Genomic DNA, 12,091 nt, shown 5'->3' with positions numbered 1-12,091 from the left:
GGCAGAATAATTCTCTTTCTCTCATTCTCTCTTAAATAATTGAATGAAAACCTTTAACAATAGAAAACTTTATTCTCTCTTGTTATGTAAGATAGGAGAAGACTCTTTATAAAGGAGTCCTATGCATCTCCACAATGCCAGAAAAATATCTAAAAACTAAACTGGGGAAAGAAGAAACAGCATAAGGAACCGTCTGTTAGGCTACAAAAAGTACAATTTCCAGTGTTAAGTACTTTTCATTGGACTTATGCATCCTGAACCATCCAACTTATGAGAAAACTGGTAAAGATGAGTCCCATATCCTGACACAAATATTTCTTTGGCAGTCTCATAGAAGAGGTAAACATGTTGTAAGTGTGGAGACCTCAAGAAAAATAAAAAGTAGACAACTGAAAACTTGAAAGTAGAAGTGAAAGTTAGCAGTCGGTGATGCAATAGTTCCAGTTTTGATAAAAAGCACTCATTCAAGTACAAGACCAGACACAGAGGAAGCAAATTTGCTCAAGAAGATTTTTCACCTCTGCAGTACATGTGGGTATGCATATTCCCCATTTTCTCTACAGAGGCATATAAGCAGCAAACACTGTCATCAGATTTCACTTAAAGATTAAGTGTTTACACTTGTAGTTTTCCTTGCAAGGAGTTTTTTTTTTTTTTTTTTTTTAATTATTTTTATTTTATTTATTTATTTTCCTCCTCACAAGTTCTTTAAAAAGTACCTATTTTATTTTTCTTTTACATTTATTGTAAACCTTGTCAGATGGTTTCTTAGGAGTGAAGGAGAAACTTCACTCTTTCCCCATCTGTGAGGAAGTTCTGCTTAGGACACCTTTAGTTCACTATGCCTAAATCCATAGAGTTTTTTCCTATCTTGACCTGCCTCACTTGCATTTTTCCTCTTCCCTTAAGCAGTGTGATAGATTGAATTCTGTTGTTGTTTTTCCTTTTAATCATAGCCAACTTATGAACACATTTTTATTTAGATACCTTTCTATCTATATATTAACACACAGTGCTCAGCTGGACATCAGGCTGGGAGAATGAGCGTCCCTTTTTTTTCTCCTAGCCACACATCATAAATGTCCAAAAATCCTCAAAGCTTTCAGGGTCAGGCTTATTTTGATGAAGTCAAATACATCACACACTGGTTATCATGAGAACTATTATGAAAATGACAATCAGATCAAACCACAACATAGGCGTGGGCATGGAGAAACATGTCTGCAAACGCTATTAGAAGTCTGGTTGCAGCTACTGCATCTAATTTGGTTTCTCTAGCTGCCAGTCTGATTTGATCTTTCAATATCTGTTAGAGGAGAATAAACATATTCATGAAATGGGACCCCCTTAGAACTGGCTGCATGTCCACATGGAGTTAAAGAGAGCCACCTATACTCAGAGCAGCACAGGAATGAGGCTGTCAATGCAAGTAGTTTCAGTAAAGCAAAAACTGGAGCAATAAAGACTGTTTAGGGGAATTACATGGGGCAGTCCAGACTAAGTCCAAGTACTCAATAGAAAAGCACAACTCAGAGAATCCTTGAAAAAGTTATGTGTTGCTAAAAATGTGTACAAGTTGCTATTTAACCTCTGCATTATGTCAAAAATGAAAAGTCTGTCGAGGTATTAGCACATGGTACACAGGCCTAATACTTTTTTCTCTCCTTACTGCACACCTGGCCATCATGAACATTTTGCAAAAGAAAAGCAGATAAACATTTATTCTACTTATTGATGCGAAAGTCTTTTGATCTCCCAAAATTAACTATACACAACAAAAAAGCATTACAGTTGATTAAACTAGAAAGACAAGTGGCATAAATACCATCCAGTAAAGGTCCAAGTTATACTGTGGAAAGGTGTTCAGCACACAGGTCTAGAGCTTCTGAATGAAAACTTGATTGACACAATAGACTCAACCATTTCAAAGAACCCATTACAGCTCATCATGCAGTTGGTTGCATAAAATGACACAGACGTTGTGGTCTGTAGGGCTCTCAATTAATTAACGTTTAGAACAGACTTTGAGCAAAAGGCTTAAAGGAGCTGTTACAGTAAACTATGCCAGGACCATCTTAGTAAGCCCCAATTATATATTAACCTATTAACACAAATTGAATTGCTAAATTTCAGAAAAACTATTAGATAACTACATATGGCATATCAGGTACATGTGTATAGAATTCTGCCTGTGCCCTTATTTGAATGTCGCTGTGATGTCAGCTTCCGTATAGAACAACGTGTATTGCCACAGCACAGACCCTGACCCACCAGTCAGAGCTCATGCCTTTTTGGAGCTCTATTGCTGTAGTTTGCAGAGAAGCTTAAAGTGTCAATGGATTTTTTTCCAGGTGTCTGATAAAGGGATGGATGAAAATGGATGTTCCTTTTCAATTTGCCCATGCTTCTCAAATTGCTTTTACCTGACTTGCCACAGCAGAAAGAAAGAATGCTGCTTATGTTGGCGCTTCCTATTTACCAGTGAGCAGAACTGCACCTGTTTCCCATGTCCATATGAAGAAGACAAACCTTATCAGTGCTGCCACTGCTCATCTGCAGAGCATGCAAATTGCTGGTGGTGCTGTTGCTCTTGTTCAAATGACCCAGACTGCAAATGCTGCTGCTGCAGTGGAGAGAATTCAGCATGTCAGTACTATGCAAGCAAATGCTGCAGAAATCCCATTAGTCAAGAACAGTCAAGATCATCAGCAAGTGCTCAGTAAGTGGAGTCATGGGGTCTTAATTTCTTGGGGTTTTGTTTTTCTAGTTTCTATTTAGGAACATACGACGCATTGGTTCATTGGAGCAATTCCAAAAAAAACACAGGATATCTTTCTACTTACAATCAGAAAATGTAGTTTTATCTTGATATTAGTGAAATGTTATGCTTACCTTTAACTGGGGCAAAGACTACTCCAGAACATCACTATGCTTCCCACAGAGTGAAAGTCTATGTAGGGACAAGGAGGAGGATATACAGGGAACCCTAAAACAAGGAGGAAAAAGGGAATATGTTTGCAGCATGGGGCTTCAACACAAGGATGCAGGAAAAATGGATTAAAACAAACAGTAATAAAACTGCAGTTAACTGGCAATGAAAGGAAGCAGTTCTAATCAAAGCAAGACACACACACACACAAAAAAGACAATTGTAAAAGTTCAAGAAATGTTGCACAGAATGGAAATAGAGCATAGTAATATTAGAAGATAAAATTGGAAGGGAGGGACTGATTATTAAATACAGAAATGCTAAACTAGAGAGCACTCAACAAAAAAGGTATTCGGGGGGGGGGGGGGGGGTGGAAGGGGGAGAACAATTGGCAAAAGAACACTGGATTAGAGGAATAGCAGACAGAGAAGAAATGACCTCAGGAAATGCACAGTGCATTCCTACCTAAGTAAACTGTAAACTTCAGAGAGATCAGAAGGAATCCTCATATCAAAAGGAAATTCTATTCTCTTTAGTTTACTACCATTTTTTTTCTCCCTCTCCCTGTTGTTGTTAGAGTGCCAAGAAGAACAGATAGCATGGTTGAACACCTGGGAAGAAAAGGTCAGAAGGAAAGTAATAGCAACACATATGCTACACTGAGGCACAGCAGAAAGCCAGAGCGTAGTGCCCTAGAACCAGGGGTCCATCCTAAATAACGGAGCTCACACCAAAGATCTAGAAAATGGTAAAGCCGTCATAAAAGTAATGCTGTATTTTTACAATAATGTCCACAGGCTGAGAGGCAGGTTAGGACAACCAAGATTTGAAGAGAAAAGCGATTAGCATGTCCTGAAAAATCGGTCCGTTTCTAAAATAATTACAATCCTTTAAATAAAATTATCCACATCTGAAAGTTTTGGCAATTAATATAAAAGAATCAATGATAAGGCTGCTACTAAAACTAAGAAAAATGTTAATTCATTCTAAAAATCAAAAATAAGTCATAAATGAGTGATTTTTAAATGTCTGAAAATTAGGATGATCGTATGTAGATGTGGGTTGCTATGCTAAGCAGAAATGGCCTTAATATTATTTTAGAAGTGGCAAAATGCTTAGTCGTGCTACTTTCTTGATGAAATATTCCATTTGAAACATTTTGACATTTATTGTCTACAGTTTTCATTAAAAATAAAACATTCTAAAAATCTTACAAAAGTCATTGTAAAAGAAACCAACACCCTCTGAAACAAAACAAAGGGTTTCATATGAATTGCAGAAAATTTTTTTCTTCATTCTACGTATTTGTTGTTTTCATTTTTAAAATTAATCAGACAAGAAAAGGAGACAAAATACTTTTCAGTTTATAGTAAAGCTATATATATACAAATAGTCCACCACTCAAATTTAGACAGACCTGCAGTGACTAAAATGTCTGCTTTTCACCATTGTTGGTGACAGCATTCAAAATATAGTGAAATAGTTATGAAGATGAAAAGAAAATGTATTCTTAAATGTTTACCCAATTGTTTAAATAAAATATCTGGTCAGAATAGGACTGTTGGCATGCAAAGCAGAACTACTTATGCTAACCATTTTGTTTCTTAGATGGTACCCTAACATTCGGATGTCATATTTTTGTTGCTTTGTTTTTTCTTTGATTTTATTTAGGTCAAAAGATGTCATGTCAATATTCAGAACTAGGAATAATGCATTTGTCAAGACACCAGAAAGGAATGCCTCTAACCATGCCTTCCGTGATCAGCTTGCCTGTCCGCTGTGCAAGCAGTTGTTTCTCCAGCCATTTATGCTGCCATGCAACCACTGCATTTGTGAGAAGTGCATAACTAAAAGCAAGACCAAAGCTGAAGCAACAGACAACTTTTATATCATCGTATGCCCAGTATGTAGTAAAGCACATTGTCTCCCCTACACAAATAAAATTCAGCTGAGGAAGAATTACCTCAGAGCAAAACTAGCCAAGAAATACATGCGTAGACACGGCATTCTGAGGTGGAGATTTGACCACAGTGAAAGACCAGTCCACTGTGATATCTGCAGGGAGGGAAGAAGAATGGCAACCAAAAGATGTAAAACATGCGGAATTAACATGTGCAATGAATGTCTGCATTTATACCATAGTGAGAATGGTGCTCAAGACCACATCTTCACCAAAGCAGACCAAGATAATGAACAGTGGCCCTGCCTGCTACACTGCAACTCACACCTCTCTGAATACTGTCTGGATGACCACAAACTGATCTGCAGGTTCTGCAAGAACTCACTGCACAACGATCACGAGACTATTCCCTTGGCAGCTGCATGTTCAAAAGAGGCCACTTCCCTCTCCAGCACAATTGTAAAATTTAAACAAGGTTTGTATTCATGCTGCTTCTCACACTTCCCCATGCTCCCTCAGGAAGGCAACTTGCACATATGCTTGATAAGCCCCACTGATTCTCCACACAGCACAAGAGTCAGAAAGGTGGTGTGTTCCCACTGCAGAAACACAAAAGGAACAAGCCCGTAATTGCGTGGCACTGTGAGAAAACTCTTAGCTACTAGGGAATGAAGGATCTGTGTGAGACAGGAGCAGAAATGTGCATCTAGCTATGGGAAACTCCATTCCATGCTGCGGGATCCAGAGTAAAATAAACACCAAACATATCTGCAAATTATTTTTAAATATTAAATGTTCTGAGTTTCACATGTTTGAAGAGGAACTTCTTTCCCTGCAGACAAATTATGAATTGTCTCTCTTCAGTCAGTTTTATGCTTATGTCTACGTAGACTAAAAGGCAAGATGGCCACATTTGTCTCAGGTAGCCCAGCAGTGTCACTTTCATCTAACACTTCATCCATAGCAACTAAGTGGCTGAACAGAGACTGGGGTTTTAGGAATTTAGGGTTTTCTTTTAGTTATTTTGATCTTTGCATATAACATCACAAATGTTGGGGACAAAATGAAATTGCATGGAAAATAATGTTCAGAAAAGTAGAAGTAAACCTCATGCAATGAGAGAAACAGCTTGAAGTGTGATATTCTCAATTTCAAAACAGAGAAAATAAAAGAAAATATTTGCACAGGACTTTGTAATGTGACATTATTTCAAAATGTTACTGCATTCTAACAAAATTTACTATCAGCCTCTGGTATTTTTGATTCTGTTCCTTCATAATTCTCAATTTTTGTGACAGAAGAATGAATGACACCTTCACATAATGGCCATCAGAGAAAAGTACTGTCAGTCACAGTCATAACCAGGTCTATACAGGTGCATTTGCTACCATTATTGTAACTTGATACTGACATAATAGATTTCCAAAAATAATATAGAGCTACCAGTTTCATGATCTCCCATGTAATGAGGTAAAATCATCAATTCCATTTGGGGGGAGATAAATTTGAATAAATGAGGGAATAATAATAAAGTAGCAATGAGCTGCCTAACTTTATACACTCAAATGTGAACATTTTAACCCAAACAAGTTCCCTCAGGACTCACTAGCAACAGAGATGACAGCAAACTATTAAAATTCTCACTTGTGACATGTTCTACCAAACCTGAAAATTTTTTAAACTACAACCTATCATTCTGCCTCTAGTAACCTGTACATTTTAATACGAAGTTGGAACTACTGACCTGAGTTGTTTTTTTACAGCACGCCAAGGGGTTGATAATAATCTAATGGAAGTTATCCTGTTAAAAAATAATTTCCAGACCTACAAGGATGCCAAAAGGAAGGAGATCAGAAATGGATTCTTAAAATTACGTATGGTTCTTCATGAACAAGAAAAAGAGATGATGGAGTTGCTTGAGAACATTGAACTTAAAAAACAGAAAGAAATTTCAGAATATGTAAACTACACATCCAAACAGCTATCATATATGGATGGCCTTATTCAGTATGCTGAAGAGGCTCTTAAAGAGGAAAGTCAAATTGTGTTTCTACAATCTGCACACTGCTTGGTGAAAGAAATAGAAGACGCAATTCTTTCCATTTTCCATCCTAGTCCACTTCTCAGGGAAGATCCTTTAAGAAAACTTCAACTCAACTTTGATGAACTTTTTGCCATTTTACAGGGACTTGTCCCATCCCTTCGTGAAATAAACCAATCAGACAGTAAGGCAGAAAAGAATCCCTATCTTTTTAACCCAGAAATAATGCTTCCAATGCATGTTTCAAGCACTCACGAAGACAAACAAGCAACATTGCTCCGAAGCACATCTTTAAATTCTGTGTTTGAATCAGGCACGATGACTAAGAACACTCCTGGAAGACAACCAAGCTCTATGCCTCCCCATCATTCTACACAGAGCAATAACATGTGTGCATTTTGGGATGCAGCGTGTGAAACTCCAACAAAAGAAAGAAAATATCAGTTTGTTAACCTTCCAAGTCCAGAACCTGTAGAAAAATTATTAGTCCCAGTGCCAGGACATGTTGTTATATACCAGACTGTTGTCTACCCAAGGTCTGCCAAAGTAAGACACTAACAAATTCTAAATATATGCAAAAGATTAACTATTACCGTTATGTTTTCACACTCACTCAGAGTCCGTACCTAAGGAGTCTGACTACAATATCAGTTCAGATACGTTATCTGTAGCAGGCAATGCTTTTCAAACTTGCTTTTTAGATAAATTGAAGCATAAATTGATTCGCACTTTCCTATCATATTCAGTAAGTTTGTTATATTATTATTTATGTCAGAAATATATTATATGGAAAGGTCCAATGCAGAAGGAAACAGGTGTACTATGTTTGTATTTAAATATCTATACATCAGATCAAATCATTTGATCCTAGTCTTGGTCTTCAATGTGACAACATCATGTCTGTGTAATTTTCCTCATTATACATTTCAGAGATGTTAACAAGAATAGGATGCCAATTGCATAAGATCCAAAGTGCACGTTGAAAAGCACTGACTGTTATCAGCTTGCATTACCCTTAGCATGTTAAAAGAGAGTACTCTGAAATTCATGGCAAGAAGCTTAGCATTTTCCAAGACTCTAAATTGCATATCTTTCTTATATATTTCATGATGTGGTTGGTATTTCAGCTCTTTTGGCATTTAAAAATTAAAATTTGCCAAACTGGAGCCTTCCAAACAGGTAAAAATGAAAACGAGCAAAAATAGAGAGTATATAATTGTGCACTACAGATTTCTTTTTTCTCTTCACAGATTTACTGGACTTGTCCAATAGAAGATGTAGATTTCTTTGAGGTAGAGTTTTATGAAGTTGTTGGCATTGGTTCTGATAATATTGTCCAGACACAACTAGATGGACAGCTAAGCAAAATACAACAGCAGAACCTTGAGATACGTAATCTCGATCCAAATACAGAATACCTTTTTAAAGTCCGTGCTGTCAATAAAAGTGGTGAAGGAGAATGGAGTGAAATCTGTAAGGTACTGTATATTCTTCACATATTTTTAGAGAGTCGTGTTAACTTTCTTGCCTTGGTACTTGTCTTCTCCCCCATCTATTTATGAGGAAGACTACTTAAATAGAAGATTACTATTCACTTATTTAGGTAAGTGCTGCTAATAAGTTACACTGGGTTTTTCCACATATTCTTTCTACCTCAGTTTGCAATTGCTTGTCCTATGTAGAACGTTTCTCTCTCTCTCTCTTTTTTTTTTTTTTTCCTAGCAGGAATTCTGTGTTAAGATTATATCAGCCAAGTCACTGTAATATTCATATTACTTTAGGCCTGAGACAGCCTTTGTACTAATCTCTCTGAACACACAGAGTAAGAATATGAAGAGTCAGATCACAAAAACTTTCATGCTAGAACAAAAAGGCAGTAATTAAATGATAGAGGAAGCAAACAAATTTAAGAATATTCTTTGACACCTTTGGCCATAAGTCTCCTTTATTGTGGTTTTAGAAGAGGAAGAAAAGTGTTGAAAAGATAAAAGTTAAAAGGAATAGGAAGGTTTTCAAAAAAGGTGTCAAAAGTTGAGACATTTAATGAACTAAATTTAACACCCTTTGGGCATCCCAAGTCTCTTGCTGCAGTCATCTTTAGTGTTTTCATAGATTGCAGAAAAAAAATACATAATTCATGCTTTTTCCTTGATAAACTTTCAGTAAAAGGGTGTACTGCCAAGCGGTAGTGCATAAAATGCAGATGTATTTCCTGAGAAGGGTAGGTGCCATTCTTAGGTTCCAAACATGTTTCACAGACTTTTCCTTATATTCATTGCACCAAGTGCATTGCACCTTCTAGGCCTCTTGTTCTTTGTCACATTTAGAGAATAAAATATCAACCTCGAAATAGTATTCAGACAACCTACTCACTTGCCAAGTTCTAATGATAAATAATACCTTCCTGGACTGCTCCACTCCTATACTCAAAACACTGAGAACACTATATATACCTGTATGAATTTATAAGACACAACCCTTTTCCCTAAGAAAAGTTCAATACAGTTGATTCAACATAACTCATAATGCCACAGAAAGTGTCTAAAGGTATATATAACAACTGCATGCGGCTGACAGATGGCATGCATCTTGGAAGACGCACTTCAGAGGTAGCAGCTAGGAAGGCAGGTCACCCTTGAACTGGCAAAAGATGTTCATTATTTGGGCAACTGGATCCTAGTTTAGAAGTCAATGAGTGGAATTCCACTATACCTCCCTGGATAAGGGAATGAACAATATAGTGGATTATTTTTTTTTTCAGGAGTAGGACTCAATGATCCTTATGCGTCCCTTCCAACTTGGGATATTCTATGATTCTCTGATTTCTGAGTATGTGTTAAGGTTGGGGAAGATGAATGACAGGAACTGATGATTTACTTGTGAACCCAACTGCTGCATTAACTGCCCTAGCAAACCATGCAGATCTGCACCACAAAGCAAATGATGAAATCCATGGCTCCCTGGAGATGTCTCAACAGAGTAGGTAAAAATTTGTTGTTTCAGTGATGAAGAATTTGGCTGCTCTTGCCACAGGAGAACAAATTAAGAGCACAAAGGAGGCAGTTAGAAAATCATGAAGGGTAAATGCTGGAACTCTTCAACTGATGCTTCTGCTGCTGCCAGTATTGCTGCTCTTGGAAGAGCTCCTCTATGTACCCACCCCTTCTTCTCAATGACAGCAGAAGCCCGCAGCTGCCCCGTAACCTGACATGAATGCTGATAGAATTCACATTCCTTAACTTGTCTCTTGGGACTGTCAACCACATAAACTGAGATAATATTGATGTTACTTAGGCATTTTAAAATCTTCATCAGATTCTTGTCAATGAAACTGTTAGAAGGAGACTTTTTCAAAACCACTTTGGAAGCCAAATAAAAAATTACTTTCAATAGGATGTGGGCTTCTAAACCCTGCGGTCATATCTGAAACACTTTCCCTAAATGAAAAGCTTGCCAAAACCTAATATTTTGTATTAATCACCGTACTGCTGTATTTGTATTAGTTACAATGCAAGCCATTAGATAATTGCTCATTTTTGATATAAGATTTTTAGAAGAGTTCAATTTCTATTTTTCCTCCAAAAGTATTTAGACTTTCCAAAGCTTAACATAGATAAAATGGGCTCTTGGCCACTTTGAAAATATATGTGTAAGTGGCAAGTTCTTTTGAAAACAGACACTAATTAAATCTGATTCTCAAAATAACAAAATCTGTACTTTAATGCATTTTACTTGCAGATAACCACTTCAGATGAACACAGAATAATTCAAGACAGATGGGGGATTCAGAAGAGTATGCAGGGTGCTCTGCATACACCGAAATGATAGACAACGAATGAAGGCAGGATTCTTTCTGTTGCTATTGTTGTTGAACTGGAAAATGTGAATGCTTTCTTATGTAATGCCCCCTTTCCCACTCAAGTCAGCAGCCAGAGATCTAAGAGTGAACTGTTCAGACTATTATTGCTTTCTGGCAAATAATAATAAAAAAAAATAAAATACAGCCTTTTCATTATGTTTTCTTTTTCCAGATGTAGCAGCGAGGCCTAAGAAAAAACCTATACCATGCATAAAAATATAGTATAAAACCCATTAGTCTACTTGGGGGACTTTCACAGCTTCAGAGGAAATAAATGAGATATTTGCATTGTAAGGTAACATTACAATCATTATTACCTCTGAGACCACTCAAATACCAGTTAACAGAGAGCTGCAGGAGCCTGTATCAGGTTTTGCATATTTTTAAAGTGCAGAACTAGTTACTCTGTATGTACACATTTTTGGTCTCAGCCTTACTCAGCTGAAGTAGAATATTTATACATGCATATAATGAAGCATGCAACAGGCAGGACAAACACAAAAATGAGGACAGACAGAACTTTATAACATTATGCACTTACTAAATGATAGCCAGGTTTACCTGACTGCTGTGAAGGTTACCCTGCGTGAGACACAGAGTATTAATTTATTCAAAGTAACTGCATGTAAAATTAGAAGTCACAGCAGGAGTCCACCGAGCAGGAGTTACTGGATCCACAGCAAATCCCTGTGTTCGGATGATCAAGAGTAATACTCAATGTCCTAATTTGTGCGGGTATGATCTTCCATGGTCCGTTTAACTTCAGCCATACCACCCAGGTATGTGTATCTGCACACATTTCACTCCATATATACTTTTATACACACATACACATAAATATTTAAGCACATTTATAACTACCTTTCCAGTCCTTTCAAGGAAGGCATTTACTTGGGATAGTAAATAGGATTAGGGCCATTACTAGCTCTTTTAAGCCCTTGCTGTGCATTCATGTTTGTGTCTTATCTTCAGCATGGAATGAAACCCTTTATGGAAAATTACATGTCATGGGTACTATCCAGGATTTTCTGGTTCTTTCCTTAAGGCAAATAAGAAAACTTAGGTATATTTATTATTAATGTATATTTTTTATGGCACCTCTCATTTCTGAAGCTCTGTTTCAGCTTCACATAATTCCTGCAATGTAGGAACAGTCTATCCACTTTATAGATGAATAACATGCTAAAGGAAGAGATTAAACAAAAAAGGAACAACATCAGCTACATAGCCAAAATCTGAACTCTGAGAGCACCTAGTTCTCTGTCTTGTGCTAGCCACTGAGCTGTTAGTGATGCTTCAAGTGACACGCATGTTCTTGCCAGGATCCCTGCGCAGTCTTTCCTTGACAGCATACTTTTCTTT

The 12,091-nt window shown here is 37.1% G+C and overlaps 1 protein-coding gene across 1 annotated transcript; it reads left to right on the top strand.

The window, feature by feature from the left end:
- Positions 1–2,366: 2,366 nt before the first annotated feature.
- On the top strand, positions 2,367–10,695 carry TRIM42 (tripartite motif containing 42; the record flags this gene model as incomplete). The annotated part of the gene is made up of 5 exons (XM_084292107.1): positions 2,367–2,719; positions 4,601–5,304; positions 6,593–7,416; positions 8,121–8,348; positions 10,609–10,695. The coding sequence occupies 5 exons, from the start codon at positions 2,367–2,369 to the stop codon at positions 10,693–10,695; spliced, it is 2,196 nt and encodes a 731-aa protein (XP_084148233.1).
- Between the last annotated feature and the right edge of the window lie 1,396 nt (positions 10,696–12,091).

This window comes from Netta rufina (genome assembly GCF_964035555.1).
Source record: "Netta rufina genome assembly, chromosome: 9".
NCBI classification, from domain to species: Eukaryota; Metazoa; Chordata; class Aves; order Anseriformes; family Anatidae; genus Netta; species Netta rufina.
This window is presented reverse-complemented; position numbering and strand designations above follow the sequence as displayed.